Source organism: Citrus clementina, unplaced genomic scaffold, assembly GCF_000493195.1.
Source record: "Citrus clementina cultivar Clemenules unplaced genomic scaffold, Citrus_clementina_v1.0 scaffold_3, whole genome shotgun sequence".
In the NCBI taxonomy this organism is placed as follows: Eukaryota; Viridiplantae; Streptophyta; class Magnoliopsida; order Sapindales; family Rutaceae; genus Citrus; species Citrus x clementina.
In genome coordinates, this window is record NW_006262339.1 from 27795708 (window position 1) to 27810780 (window position 15073).

A 15073-nucleotide genomic window follows, 5' to 3' on the forward strand; every position below is an offset into this window, starting at 1 on the left:
CATTATCAATTTTTACTTGATAAATTAGTAATTAAAAGGTTTATGTTTTATCAACTAACACAATTGTAAAGTCTATAGATGACAATATGAATTATTTACTTTCTTAGTACCATATATTATCTTATTTTTAATTAATCTTTGGAGAAGTTTTGTGATAGCATCATGAGATCTTAATTTTCTAAGTAGACATTTAAATTCTGTACCCTCTATTCTGTTGAAAGTAGCTAAGAGGAAAAGAGAATGTAAATAACATTTTGATATAATTTCACTTGTGTCATATATATCGGGCAATTATTATTATTATTAACTACGAATGACAAATTATACATGATAAATCCATAGCATGAATATACTAAAAAAAACTTTGTTCTTCCGTTGATATTTCTTAATTTGTTTCATTATGAGTTCATTACTTAGGAATAATTTAATTGTAATTTTCATGGTATTGTTTACAATTTTCATGCTAAATACTTAATGATTAATCTGCTTGGTTTTATAAATATTATCCGATACCAAAATCACTTTATGGAAACTATTGAACGTAAACAAAAGAATAAATTTACGACGAAATCCACTAATTGCTTTAGTTAATTTTGTTTATTTCTCAGGTACAAAAAGGTGGTTTAATTTTTCTTCTCCATATTTCATATTTTAATACCCTCTAATATCTTAATGTGAAGTGATATTGAACTGCAGGCAATATAGTTTGGTTATATATTAAGCCATACAGTTTAATAATATTATACCATTATACTATAAACCGCACAGTTCAATAGCTTTCATAAAGTTTAACAAATCCAAAATACTGGACTGGAATCTCTCTCTCAATTTCTGAAATACCGGAGAGCTGCACTAACAGGATATACATGTAACAGAAGCAGAAGCATGCGGGACAGAATTTTTCCTACAACTCAGGCTTTAATAACAAGGCAGTTCAACGAACCTCTGTTCTATGCACAAATTCATCAGAAGAGCAATGAAACAGCTGTCAACATTTTTTTTTCATTTGACTATACCAAATTCTCAATATTGCTACAAATGAAGAATTTGACATTTTTTTTTTCCATACGACATAATGAATACATAGCAAAAGTCTCACTGTTTCATTCAAGTTGGACACATTTCTAGTACACTCTGACTTTCAAAATCCATGTAATCTTACAATTCAAATTAATCAGGAAAATGTTGATTGCAGGGGAAGAAACTTGTGATGAGAACTAGGCCCCATCTGCTAATGTTCTCTTTGATGTACTAATGTAAAGAACTGCATAAAAGGAATGAAAGACCTGGTTATTGCCAAAGTAAATGATTATTGCTATTAAACTAACCTTTAAAGAAAAAAAAAAGACAAAAATCTTATGATTATTACCATTATTTCCACGGATGAATGCATCGCCATACTTGTTTTTCAGCTGTCCATTGACATATTCTTCTGTTTGCTCCATAGCAATATTCATGTATCCATCTAGACAAGCCAGAATGCCTGTATGAAAAGAAAAACTGTCAGGAGAGCTGAAACAGATTCATATCATAGCCAAGCAAAACTATGGGTACAAGCAGACCACACGCACAAGCTGTCACCAAAACTTAATGAACACACCGGACACCTTGCTGAAATAAAGAAGGTATTTGATAAATGTCTTGGTGAATGGACTTAGCATGAACCTCAATATCAGCTCACTGCATGGAAACTGAGTCAGCAAGAAATGATGACCCATACAAATGAATTGGCAATCTCAGGAATTCTCTTGATAGATGAGTATTACAGCAGCGACTGTGCTGGGCATTTTTTGGCGAAGAAGAATGCATTTTGTATGTATTAGAGTCATGAATGCAACAAAAGTCATGCTGGCTAAAAATTCAATCTTTCATCTTTGCTGCCTTGTGTTTACATCTTTAGCTCTTTAGCCCCTTTTTTTTAATATATCTTCAAGTTTCCAGGTGATACTTCCATTCAAAAGACAAATATGATTTAATCCTTGCAAATTTAAAGATCATTTATTCATGCAATTCTTCAGAATATAAATTCAAATTAACATGGACGCTCATTCTGTAAAACAAATATAGAGCTTCATACATCCTGAAGAGCAATGACAGAGTAGCAACAAAAAAGCTTGATTGTTGTCCTTAAATTTGACAGCATCTGGCTTTTCCAACACATTAAATGGTAATGGTACAAAAAACAGTATAACTAGGAAAGTTGTAACATATACACAACTCCAAGCAGTATTAACTCAACATCTGTTTTCACATTGAGCATGATACCTAGCAAAAACATTATAACTAGGAAAGTAGTAACATATACACATTTCCAAGCTGTATTTCCTCAGCATTGTTTGCACATTGAGCATGACTCCTAGTTTAAAGTCCAACTAATTTGAAAGAGAACTTATAACCAAACCCCAAAACCTCCTACATTCATATATTCAATGGATTCCAAAGGATATCAGAACAACGAGTAGCAAAGTAGAGACATTAAGGAACTTTAATCTTTTTGCTGTTGCGGCTTAAGACAAAGTTGGACCAACTAAAGATCAAGCATGGCGCAATCCTAAGACAAACGGAACAGGACTAGGTTTTTCTTTATATTTTTCTCCTTTCTTTCTCTCTTAGGAATACACACGATGGGAGAAATGGAGTCAGAATAAAACTTTTGATAACAATTGTACAACTGAGGCCATCGTAGCTATAACAAAATCACATTATATGTTCGAAAACACTTTCTACACAATATAAGCCCTAAAATTAAAACAAAACCCTTGCAAACCAAACCCAAAAGGAGAAGAAAGCCTAAAAGGGAAAATTTCTCGACTTTTCACGAGATTGCCAAATCATCATGCAAGAGCTCAAGCCACGACTCACATTTTGTAAATATTGAATCAAATTAAATCAAATTCTCCAATGACAAACCTCTAAAAGAACAATTATCCTTATAATTCATATTCACATTAAAAAGAAAACAAAAATTAGAACATAAATAACGAACAAAATACGCAATACAAAAGATTTTCAAAAAGGCCAACCTCGGTAGTCAACACCAGAGTTGAGTTTTACGACAACGGGTCGACCACGAATAGACTTGAGGAAATCTGCGGGAGTTTTTGTAGTGGCCGAACCTTTCTCGCCTCCTGTACTCATCTTCTTTAACCTAAATTTCAACCAAAAATAAATAAATAAATAAATAATAAACAAATGCTCAGAATTTTCAAGTTCCTCGTGCAGCTCTGATTTACATATAAGAGTTATTGAAACCCCAGTTGATTATTCACAAAACCCAGAAATATTTCAAAAGAAAAATCATATTTTTAAATGTTATTCAACAAAGATTAAAGAATGAAAAGAAAAATCAAGAGTTGATATAGGCATCTAATGAAATTTCTATGAGGAAAGATCTGAGTTACCTGGGAAGAAGAAGGAGAGCTTCGAGCTGAAACGGGATGAGGGAATTCTGATGAATTGGATTCGTTTGCTCTCGCTTAGCTGACAAGAGTTAGGGTTTTTTTTCTCAACAGAAAGTTGCAGAGCTTCGATGGGCGGAAGTAATAATAGCGATAGTTAAATAATTTAATTGAGGGCTAGGGTTATTTCAATTTTAATTAGATTGATTGCCTAATAGAAGTATAATACTAATTCACCAAATACAACTATACATATATAAAATCTACAAACACACTCTCATGCGGGGGCTTACGTAAAATGTATAGATTGGTTGGAAAATAAAAATAATTAAGTAAGCCACCTCACAAATTATATAATAAATTTTAAATATAAGGATATTAATCAATTATATTCTTTTTGTTATATAGGTCTCTTGACAATTGTTGATCGTTATTTTAATATAATTGTAACTTAATTATTTTATCCTTATAACATAAAATAACTAAAATTTTCAAAATATATTGTTTTGTACCATAAGTTTAAATAATTAATGGGGATTTAATTGTTTAATTGTTCAAAAAAAATTATTTGAGAATGTAAATTTTTTGTAATTATTTTTCTAAAGTGGGATGAGTTTACACAATGAGTGGAAATATCACAATCTGATGTCTAATTATAATTTTTTTCTTTACCAAATAAAAACCCCAATTATTCTAAAAGATAACTTAACGGGATGTGTTTCTTGTCGTGAAAGATAGATCTCAAAGTTCAAAAATTGACCTCACATAAATCTTGGATATATAATTTATATTTATGCATGAAACATAATGTGCAAAATAAAATAAGTAATTTCATCCTAAAATACATGACATTTTGTGTCTCTTAGGCAATTGAATACATAATTAAACTGCTTGGTCCAACATATTCAGTTAAGTTTTCTAGTGAAAATTTTGATCCCATTTTCTCATTACTTCCCAATTTTTTAATTATTCCTTACGTTATAGTTGCATATTTCACAAATGGATTCTTGATAACGTACATTATCGTGTGCAGATTTCTGCCCTGATGGTCAAATATATTTTAAAATATGTATGATATGTGTAATTTATTCAAATATAATTATTAATTATATAATAACTTTTTAAAATAAATATACACAACACACAAATAAATAAATAAATAAATATATATATTAAATATCATATTTTCGATGCAATCTTTTTTTATAGGAAAGTAAAACTTTCAATAGTCATTTTAGTGCCGGGTTGTTGTCCTGTTGGTTAATTAATAAATTATTTTTGAAATAGTCATTAACTTATACGCTCCCCATATGAACTGAACCACATAACAAACATCCTTCAGAATGAACCAGATCCAAAATGAAACCTATGCTCTGCTCAGTGTTCAAAGTTTCCTGAAATGATGGAAGCAACCAACCAGTCAAACTGAAACAGTTCATTGTCACATAGCTATCTCATTCATAAACTTTCTATCCTATAATTCGGCTCAAGATTAAGACTTCTTTTTCATTTTGATCGTCCCTTCAATTTCAACCATGATGAGATTCAGACCACTCAGAAAACCAAAATCCAAATTCATTTCTGATTCAAAATCACAACCCAATCTTGCTCAACACACTGTTCAGTTTTCAAGATCCAATTTTGTGACCACCCACTTGCTTAGTTCATCAAAAGAACCAAAACCCATATGCAAAATCATGTCTTTTGCTAGTTTGAGCTCCCTGTCATCGTTGAAGTCTCACTTAAATAATGAACCCATCAATACCCTTTTGTTCAACTCATCCGAAGAATCAAGCTTCATGTTCAAAACTAAATGTTTTGATCCATTTTTATACAAATTTGTTCCAACAAGATCATTTTCTGATAAAATTTCTGACTCATCCCCTTCATTTGAGAGCTCAAAACCTATAGACGCAGGTTCTTCAATGCGGAAACCACTCAGTTTGTGGCCTGGAATGTACCATTCGCCTGTAACTAATGCTTTATGGGAAGCAAGAACAAGGATGTTTGAAAAAACAGGAGATAAGCCAATTGATTCGATTGCACAAAGTGAATTGGCTGCAAAACCCCCATCTAAGAGCAGGACCAGTATTCTTTACAAGTTTTCAAGTGATTATATACTTAAAGAGCAGTACAGGAATCCTTGGAATGAGATGAGGATGGGGAAGTTACTTGAGGATCTTGATGCTCTTGCTGGAACCATTTCATACAAGGTACTAAGGCTTTTAAGATTCCAGTGAATTCTAAAATGAGTTTTTTTGCAAGTTAGTTTGTTTTCACATAGGATTTGTTGGGTATTGCTTTGATGATGTTCTTTTGAACGGTGGATTCTTTCACTTGACGGTTTGTTGGTTTTTAGAGTGGTGTGTATTACTATCTGACGCGTGTCGTTTATCAGTGGTCTCATACTTGTTGCCTGGCTGATGTAAAATTTACAATCGTTTTATTCAGTCTCTTTTCACGTAATGCTGCCAGCACAGCTTGGAATTTTGGTTATTTATCATTACTGGGGGCTAGGTTCTGTCAAAATCCATTGCTTTCCAAGCCAATTTGCTAATCTCTATGTTATAATAGCTAAGTCTTGTATTTTTGTTCAATTTTCAGTTTGATTAGTGCTTTTTAAAATTTTAACATTTTCATAATGATTTTAGCTCATCACAGTCAAGACCGTGAATTCCTTTTGTCTGATTGTAGTTATGCATAATATGTCACTTGGAAATTACGCAACAGGTTCATTGTTGTTGATAAATAGATGACAACATCTGGAGTTTGTAATTCATTTGTTTGTGCCAACCAGCATTGTTGCAATGATGATGGCGCGACAAGGCCTATATTATTGGTCACTGCTTCTGTTGACAGGATGGTTGTGAAGAAACCAATCCGTGTTGACATCGATTTGGAACTAACTGGAGCTGTTACATGGGTTGGGCGGTCTTCCATGGAGATTCAACTTGAAGTGACTCAATCCACACAAGGTACTCCATATGAATCAAGAGTTTTCGTGTTTTTGGCTTTCTGGGCTATGATTGGACCGTGGTCTCTTGTTCTGAATAACCTTGGGTAATTATTTGGCATCTTGCTGTCTAATATAATTGTGCAGGTAACCATGTTCTTTAAAATGGAAATGGGCTTGTGTATATTTTCAATTAGTGAAAGATCATTTTATGATGGTAATCAAGAAAGTAATCATAAACCACTTATAGAATATGGTCATGGGTGAGTTATACAGTGTAAAGGCAGTGAAGTAACCAGCATCCGAAGCTAGAGATGCATCCAGTCATGGAGTTGGTCTGGCTATATAGTTGAGCATATGTCTCCGAAGATTTTTCTTTTTGTAGTAAACGTGTAGGGTCAAAGTTATTTATCCCCACCAAGCGTAAATTGATTATCTGTGGAAATTAGACCAGTCTGAGTTGGATTTTATTTTCCCCACCAAAGAAAGAACAGGGCTGCATTTTCTGAATTAACTTTATATCAGCATAATCTCTCCAAAAAAAAAAAAACTTTATATCAGCATGAGATTTGTCTTAGCTCACCTAAAAATTCTTTGATAATCTGATCATGAACACTGCTGTTGCCTATAACATGTAAAGTATATTCCACCATGGGCGTGGAGCAGGTAGGACCTTGGAAACATTAGAGTGTTAAGCCTTTAAACTAGGTTCAAAACTGAGGGAGAACCTTAGAAACTCTTTTTATGTTCTTCTACTGAGGTGTTCCAAAATTATCTCTATATTTACGTACCTTCGTATTTTTAAAGTTTCAATCTGGTATTTGCACTGGCCATGTCTTAGTAAGGAAACTTGTTTTGCAGATACTACAGATTCAACGGAATCAGTAGCCCTTGTGGCAAACTTCACATTTGTAGCTCGTGACACGAAGACAGGAAAATCAGCTCCAATTAACCAGATCTTGCCTGAAAAAGAGAAAGAAAAATTGCTTTGGGAAGAAGCTGAGCAAAGGAACAAAATGCGGAAAACAAAGAGAGCAGAAAGGAAAATGACTGCTGAAAATGGAGATAAAGACAGGCTTAATGCATTGTTGGCTGAAGGGCGAATCTTCTGTGACATGCCAGCACTGGCAGACAGAGATAGCATTCTTATTAAGGATACATGCCATGAGAACTCCTTGATGTGTCAGCCACAGCAAAGGAACATTCATGGTCGGATTTTTGGCGGATTTTTGATGCGTAAAGCATCTGAACTGGCCTTCTCAACTGCTTACACATTTGCTGGTGCAGCACCTCTCTTTGTTGAAGTAGATCATGTTGATTTTTTAAAACCTGTGAGTACGCATGTTTGTGTTACGAACGCCTAAGATGTTGAGCTCCTGTAGTAGGTCGGAAGAAAATGAGTAAAAAATTGCAGATTTTCAAAAACTAAGAGAGAGCAGGAGACTATGCAAGATTCACTCATTTTTATAGTAGTCAGATACCGCTGATTAATCCAATTAGATGGAAAATATGCCAAAAAGCTCTGAACAAAATTCGTTGCTTATGGATTTGGCTGAGGAACTATTGCTAAATATTCATGGTATACTTACTTTGCTGATGCAGGTGGATGTCGGAAACTTCCTCCGTCTCAAGTCATGTGTTTTGTATACGGAACTTGAGAACCCAGCCAGACCTCTGATAAATGTAGAAGTTGTAGCTCATGTTACAAGTCCTGAACTAAGGGCCAGTGAGGTGAGCACCTGAATATGAATATAAACTCATCTGCCATGTTAGATATCTGACGAGCCATTCATCATCCTGAAAAAAAAAATGAAAAAGAAATAACTAGGAAATTTGTTAAGGAAATGTATGAAGTTGTATCCAGTTTTGCAAGGAGTTCATCTTAAATGCCATCAGAAGCATCCTAAACTTCTCTTGATTGTGATATAAAACTATGATGGCTTATTATATTTTTTCCGAATCCATTGACTTTGCAAATGCTAATGCCTGAGAATTTTATGCTAATCCTAGGCTAGCATATTTATCTGTTTTAAATTTACCTTCTCCGATTGGCTTGTCTTGTAATATGAACAGATATCAAATAAATTCTACTTCACCTTTACTATCCGTCCTGAGGTAAAGAAAGATGGATTGAGCATTCGGAATGTTGTTCCTGCCACAGAAGAGGAAGCGCGACGGGTGCTGGAACGTATGGATGCTGAGAATTCCCAGTTGGCACAACCATGATCTTTCTCTAAGGCAAAATAAGTTCAGCATGAACAAAGCACCGGAGAATAACATTTTCTTTTTCTCGAGGGAAACTTGTAGAAGTTTCAGGTCGTGACATGAAACTTGTGGTAACTTTATAGTAATAGCAAATGATCGATTGATTAAATCAACATCCAACTTACACAATTGAACATGTCCCGGTAGAAAATATTGTCAAATTGATAACCTTTCATTTCAAGGTTCAATGCAAGTTTGAACGTGCACAGGCAGAAAACTTTGTCAAATTGATCATCTTTCTTTCAAAGGTACAATATAAGCTTGTCCCATTGCCTTGCTAGTTGATACCATTAAGGTGATTGATCATTTTCTTGGATTTGATAACCTATGAGATAATGAGAATTATGACCGCTGCTGCTTTTACTTGACAGAATAATCTTTGAATTTTAAGTTTCTGACAGATCATTTCGAAAAGGTTTTTAACAGATATACAAAATCTACTGTTTCAGCAAATGCTAATTACTTGTTGACACTATTCCCTCCGCTCCGCCTATGTTACACAAAAGATAAATTAGTTTCTAAAAATCTTAATGTGAAGATTATACAGAAAATGCAGCAGCCAAATGAAGATTATGAACTCTACTGCAAGCTCTATCCAAAATACACTCAGCATCCACCACTTCTGATCTGCGTCCTTGTGATTTTTAGCAGAGAAATACAGAATTGCCTGAGATGAAAATAAGGCATTAAGATTGGGATGAGCTTTCATCATCTGACGAACTATAATGCTGCCGTCCATTAAAGCCAGGGAAAGCTGGCGGAAGGGCTGGGTTTGTTGGCATTGGACGCACTGAACTGTATATAGTTCTCTCATTGATTCTGCCAACTTCCTTGCATACCTGATCGAGAGTAGAAAGAAATTCCTTTACCACCAAGAAAATCCGGAATGGATGAGCTTCTTCCTTAGCTGAGTTCCCATGGAAGTACTCAGTTATTTCCTTCACCATAGAAAGAGCAACACTCTCTTGGGATTGGATGCTTATAATCTCTTGTTCTGCCTTTTTCAAGAACTCGTTCATTGAATGGGAGAATTTCCGACTGCTTTCCTTCATTGCAATTTCTTCGTTTAATTTCACTACTTCCATTATCTTTGTGATTCCTGCAGCTAATTTTGCGACTTCACTGCTAAGCACATCTGAATCCATTGCAGCAGCCTTTTTCACATTTGTAAGCTCCCCACTTAGACTTGAAACAACTTGTAGGCCGAGCTTTCTGAATTCAACATCATCTTGGAAAGAAGACTGTTGAGTTTTCTCAGTTTTTGTATCTGGATTGGCACCAGACAGACGAGAACCTTCAGCTCTGATGATTTCCTGTACCACAAAATGCAAGAGGGTGGTTTTCCCATCAGCACCCTTAACATCAACAAGCTTCAGTAGTGTGTCCAGCTTGAAGGCATGGGCATCACCGCGGTTAGTGCCAACATTCATGCGATTCCCAGTTTTCAGCACTGCTTCTAAAAGCTTAAGGAACATTCTGCTTTTCCTCAGTTCTCCACAAGCCACCTGCCAACAAGGAAGAAAGGTTTAAGAAGCAGACAGAAAATGAACACTAAGATGGCAAATAGAAAACTTTGAATATTTTCAATTCAAAAAATCAGATAACGATTACTTGGAAAACTATGCAATCTGGAAGAAAATGAGTTTAGCATATGTATCTTCCATTAAAATACTTATTTCACCCTGACTGCAGATATTTTTTTTGTTATGCTAAATTGTAACTTCTCACCTTGTGACTCCACCACCGTACCCAATCAGGTTTTTGAAATGAACATCGAAGGAAAATGCTATATAGATTAGAATAGTAATTAAAGTTTTGTGCCCACCGGCCCTACTTTGGCTAAAGAGACAAGGCCTAAAAGAAACATATCATCCAGAAGTTGCACACCTAATAACATTTCAAAAGTTCCATGCTGAAAATCAGTTGGCTCAATGTTGAAGGGGATATATACACTCTTTTCACATATTTGGCAAGGTTTTATGAAAGCCTCTCTGCCTTGACAACTTCCAGTCCCCAAAAAATAAATAATAAAAACCAACTGAAAATTGCAGCATAGTAGCAGTAGTTAAGAGGAGGAATTTCTCACATTAAACAACATTGTACCATTTAGTTCTCAAGCATAAAAGCAACAGGATGAGCACAAGCAACTTTTCAGTGGTTTAGATTATTGATTATATGTCGCTAATGTGACTTAATGTTTGAATCTTTTAGCACAAATGAAAGGATAGATGGGGGCCAGGAATCGATAATTGACTGCCATAACAAACTAGAACTCGTAATAAGCTTTCTAATTGTCAAAACTAGTTAGCTAAAAAGAAATAAGTTGCAATGGAAAGTACATGTTTCAACAATTCTTCCTATATCCAATTGTTTTATCTTTTGATTTGTTCTAAGCACTGGTGATTCCAAATCATGATAAAATTAATTAAATTGCTTAGTAGAAAGGTAGGGCATCTTCAAGTAAAAGGAACAACATGGAAAAGAATTAGTCAATGAAGTTCACAGCATATGTCTATGAGGAACCAGTTTGAAACATCCTAAACAAACACAAAACAAAGTAAAATAATGAATATGCATGTGCACGAGTGCCTGTGCGTGCAAGCAAGAGAGAGAGAGAGAGGGAGAGAGAAGAAGGATCACAATTTACCTGCAGAGTTTCGAAAGACCTTTTAAGGTACTCAACTTCAGAGTCAAAATTGGCAATGTAGAGCATTGCATCTACTCTCTTGAATGCAAAAGGAATTTCAAGCACTGCCCTAAGAAATTTCTCGGCAGGTCCTAGCTTAAATGGTGATTCATCTTTGAACTCCTTTATCTTACGCTCTTCTTCTTTGGTTGGAGCCATCTTTAACAAACTTTCCAGCAGCTCTGCCCCAAGTGTATCTGAATTTCCTGTTCATGAGCATAAAAAAATACAATAATTTTAGAGGCACAAAGTTGCTAATTGATCACATCACACCAAAGCACAGAAACGTAGATTTTAAGCTCATGACTTACTTTTCTATTTTTTTTTTTATTGGATGAGAAACCTCACCCAATAAACACCAACCCTTACCCTCTCAGTATTACTCAAACTCAGCTGGTTGAATATGCTCAAACCATATTCATGCCAGCCAAGCTATGCCCCCATTAGGCAATTTGGTATGTGATAAAAAGCAAGCAAATAAACAAGTTAATGACAAAAGGACAGGCAAAACAATAAGTTAACCAACTTTCTGAGTTCTTCTGACAACCAAGTGCTATTTTTTCTGCTAATTACGCATGCAGTGGCAATCAATTTTTTGGTTTAGAAGTACACTCTGCACTGTTAGCAGGGGCAATGTAACTGTAACTGTTCAGCATAAGTAATCAAAGACTCAAAGTGCTCATGAGTTCTTAAGGCTTACAAAACTTTTTCCAAGAAATTTTGGAAGTAGAAAAAAATGTAACATTCAGATGACTTTTATAGCAATCAAGCAAACTGCCTTTTCGAACAAAACTAGAGCTAGCAAAACAGGACGTCGGTTCGTGTCATGTCAAATTTAGGAGTCAAATTTAGGTCGATCCAAACACGACCCATTTAATAATCATGTCAAAAAATTGAGATCCAAACCCGACACGAAAAATAATCGGGTTACTTAATTACCCATTTAATATATATATATTTAATAAATGTTACACCCACCAAAATATTACACGTTTGCACCAATAAAATTTTAATTATATATATATATGTAAATGACACTATATATCAATATCATAAAATATACATGTGTGCTGATAGTTCACTTACATTATTAAAGTTCTAAACCTATATACAATTTTATAAATAAAACAGTGTATATGTTTATCCTTTCCCAAAAAATAAAAAGAGAGAATCATGTTCAATATTAGAGTTTCAATAACAAGAACCTAGAAATTAATTTTAAAAAATAATCGTGTCATTAATAGTAAATGGATCAAGAACTTTAACACTAACCCGACACTGAAAAAAATCATATCGACCTGGACCCAACCCATTTAATAACCATGTAAAATTTGACGACCTATACTGATTTATGCGTGTCGTGTTCGTGTCGGGTAATCAGGACGTATCAAATTTTGCCAACTCCCAACAAAACAATATACATTTCAAAAGAAATATTTTAACATACAATAGTGCGGCAATGCATAGCACACAACATCTATGATGCTTCATACTTTAAATAACTGCAACAACTTTACCTTCCAGAAGACCTTCGCACACTTCATCAACAGTAACATTAAGTGCCCTCAGCAAAATTGCAATGTTTTGAGACTTCTTGGGATCAAGCACCCGATTTTCCTGATTTGGAACTGAAAGAACCTGCTTTCTACCATTATCTTTAGAATTCAGATTCGAGCTATTCACCGTGAATAATGTCTCAATCATTTCCTCATTCAATCTGCAACCAAAACAACATTCTGCAAACTCAAAAAACACACGGATTTACTTAATCCAAAGACAAAAACTTAATTAACAGGCAAAAAGCAATAAAGGGTCAATAGTTACTCACTGAAACGAGCCCGATTTAAACTGATCCCACACCATAGCCCGATCAGAACTTGCCCTGACTTTATCCCAATGTAAAGGCTTCAACTTCGGCCTCGGCGTCTCCTCACTCTTCTCCACATTCTCATTCTTCATCAATTCCTCATTACCTAAACTCAGCCCCAAATTCTTCAACCCAACAGGCCTCAAACTCGAAGGTGCCACAAGAACTGGATGCCCTGAACTTTTCGGAGCAGCCATCGGTACCTCCCAGAACCGCGCCGGCGGCAAAGGTGGTGGTGGTGGTGGAAGTTTGACAGGAACAGCTCGATCAGGCGAGTTCTGGGTACCACTAGAATCACTTCTCGACGATGAAGAAACAGACGAGTTATTTTTGTTATGAGCATTTTCTTGAAATCTCGATTTCATCATCAGATTAGGACTTGAATTTCTCGACACAGAGTTACAAGAACTGGTGATGGAATTAGTCGGTGAGCAAGAATGTGAATATGGGTACGAAGCAGTTCTCGAGTTAAAGCTGCGGCTTCCAAAATTTCTTGAGCTCGACCCAATACGCGCCGGCGTCGAGATTTCTCGACTCTCTTTACGACCCGACGACCCTCTCGGCGAAAAGAACTCCTCTTCCTCATCATCTTCATCTTCTTCCGTTGTTATATTTTTCACTTCATTATCATCTTCTTTGCTGAAACACATTTCCCCGCTCGTGAAACTGGAATTTTGCTTCGGCAACGGCGGCAGAGGATTTAGCTCCGGCGAGCCAAGCTTGTGATACCCTGACGGAGATTTTGAAACGCCAATTTTCACGGCGGCGTTTCTTGTATCGACAGGCATTTCTCCAGAACGGGAGTTTACGAGAGTGCCCAGGTAGAGAAATTCTGACGACGTGCTGGGTTGGTTCGACGACGACGACACATTGCGCTGGACAGTTGGAGTTTTGTGGCCGCCGTCTGATGGAGGTAAATTTGGCGGGAAAAGACGCTGGCCGTCGGATGTTGAAGTTTTGTCCGGACTGCTGCGGTGCTTGCTTCGGAAGTATATGAAGACTGCCGCAGCAGCGATAAGGACAGCGGCGGAGAGAAAGGAGAGGGAGATGGCAAGGATGATTACGTGGCGGTGGGCGGACTTAGAAGGTGGGTGGGGGAAGAGAAGAGAGGAGATGTTGGCCGGGAACGTCGAGAGAACGGGCGGCGCCGGGGGCGGCGGCGGCGGAGAAGGGTATGACGGAAAGAAAGGCTTTTGAGGGTTGTTTGGTGGGGTAGTGGAAAATGGGTATTTTGGTAATAGTTTGTGCTGGGGTTGAGGAAACGGAGAAGGTGACGGTGACGGTGAGGGCTGTTGTAACGGTGGGGGAGTAGTGGGTACTGGGAAAAAAGGCTGGTGGAGCAAACGACGTCGGTTGTGGTGTTGGAGGGGGAGGCTAGTCGTGGTGGTGGTAAAAAGAGTAAAAAAGAGGAAAATGATTGTCGGCATTTTAGCTTTCAATTAAAAAGTTTGAACTTTTGGTCATGTGAAGATTGGTTATCTAGGATTAATAGAGAGAAAATGTTGTTTGGCAGATGGGAAAATTTGTTTCTTTTACCTTTTCTCTCAAAGGTGTGATCTTGTTGTCACGTGAAGAAGATTGGTAGGAGTGTTCAAGAGGGAAAATGTTGTTTGGTTGATTGGAAAAGCAGGAAGTGTGAGGTTTTAAGGAGGAAGACAGAGAATAGTCTGAAATTTTTTTATCTTTCGTTGCTCAAAGGTGTCAACTTTTTTGTCAAATGAAGATTGGTAAGAGTGTTATAGATAGAGAGCGAGAGAGACAGAGAGAGAAGGTGGAAGGAAAAAGCTTGTTTGGTTGATGGGAAAATATGGGTGGATTTGAACTAGAGAACCACCAAAGGGAAGACCGAAGTTTGAAGCAAGAAGAGAGAGTAAATGTTTACCTGTGATGACTGATGGGTGATC

The 15073-nt window shown here is 36.2% G+C and overlaps 3 protein-coding genes across 3 annotated transcripts; 1 reads left to right on the forward strand and 2 right to left on the reverse strand.

Moving 5' to 3' along the window:
- Nucleotides 1–898: 898 nt before the first annotated feature.
- LOC18048101 (sm-like protein LSM36B) lies at nt 899–3590 on the reverse strand. Its single transcript, XM_006442077.2, has 4 exons — nt 3402–3590; nt 3024–3148; nt 1370–1483; nt 899–1264 (listed from the first exon to the last, which is right to left on the reverse strand). Exons 2-4 carry the CDS (start codon nt 3136–3138, stop codon nt 1218–1220), a joined length of 276 nt encoding a protein of 91 aa, XP_006442140.1. The 5' UTR covers nt 3139–3148; nt 3402–3590; the 3' UTR covers nt 899–1217.
- Nucleotides 3591–4684: 1094 nt separating this feature from the next.
- LOC18048102 (acyl-coenzyme A thioesterase 9, mitochondrial) lies at nt 4685–8879 on the forward strand. Its single transcript, XM_006442078.2, has 5 exons — nt 4685–5611; nt 6196–6373; nt 7213–7682; nt 7954–8082; nt 8425–8879. Exons 1-5 carry the CDS (start codon nt 4934–4936, stop codon nt 8575–8577), a joined length of 1608 nt encoding a protein of 535 aa, XP_006442141.1. The 5' UTR covers nt 4685–4933; the 3' UTR covers nt 8578–8879.
- Nucleotides 8880–8989: 110 nt separating this feature from the next.
- On the reverse strand, nt 8990–15066 carry LOC18048103 (formin-like protein 2). The gene is made up of 4 exons (XM_006442080.2): nt 13131–15066; nt 12820–13019; nt 11264–11508; nt 8990–10121 (listed from the first exon to the last, which is right to left on the reverse strand). The coding sequence occupies exons 1-4, from the start codon at nt 14594–14596 to the stop codon at nt 9303–9305; spliced, it is 2730 nt and encodes a 909-aa protein (XP_006442143.1). The 5' UTR covers nt 14597–15066; the 3' UTR covers nt 8990–9302.
- Between the last annotated feature and the right edge of the window lie 7 nt (nt 15067–15073).

What these genes read in the sequence shown, in the direction of transcription:
- LOC18048101 (XM_006442077.2), bottom strand. Translation starts at nt 3,138, where the DNA reads ATGAGTACAGGAGGCGAGAAAGGTTCGGCCACTACAAAAACTCCCGCA. An exon ending in CTCTGGTGTTGACTACCGAG is followed by an intron (nt 1,484 to 3,023) that starts GTTGGCCTTTTT and finishes CTTTTCATACAG; the next exon opens with GCATTCTGGCTTGTCTAGAT. An exon ending in ATTCATCCGTGGAAATAATG is followed by an intron (nt 1,265 to 1,369) that starts GTAATAATCATA and finishes CCTTTTATGCAG; the next exon opens with TTCTTTACATTAGTACATCA.
- LOC18048102 (XM_006442078.2), top strand. Translation starts at nt 4,934, where the DNA reads ATGATGAGATTCAGACCACTCAGAAAACCAAAATCCAAATTCATTTCT. An exon ending in CTGGAACCATTTCATACAAG is followed by an intron (nt 5,612 to 6,195) that starts GTACTAAGGCTT and finishes TGTGCCAACCAG; the next exon opens with CATTGTTGCAATGATGATGG. An exon ending in CTGAACTAAGGGCCAGTGAG is followed by an intron (nt 8,083 to 8,424) that starts GTGAGCACCTGA and finishes TAATATGAACAG; the next exon opens with ATATCAAATAAATTCTACTT.
- LOC18048103 (XM_006442080.2), bottom strand. Translation starts at nt 14,596, where the DNA reads ATGCCGACAATCATTTTCCTCTTTTTTACTCTTTTTACCACCACCACG. An exon ending in TTTAAATCGGGCTCGTTTCA is followed by an intron (nt 13,020 to 13,130) that starts GTGAGTAACTAT and finishes TTTTGGTTGCAG; the next exon opens with ATTGAATGAGGAAATGATTG. An exon ending in GTGCGAAGGTCTTCTGGAAG is followed by an intron (nt 11,509 to 12,819) that starts GTAAAGTTGTTG and finishes GCTCATGAACAG; the next exon opens with GAAATTCAGATACACTTGGG.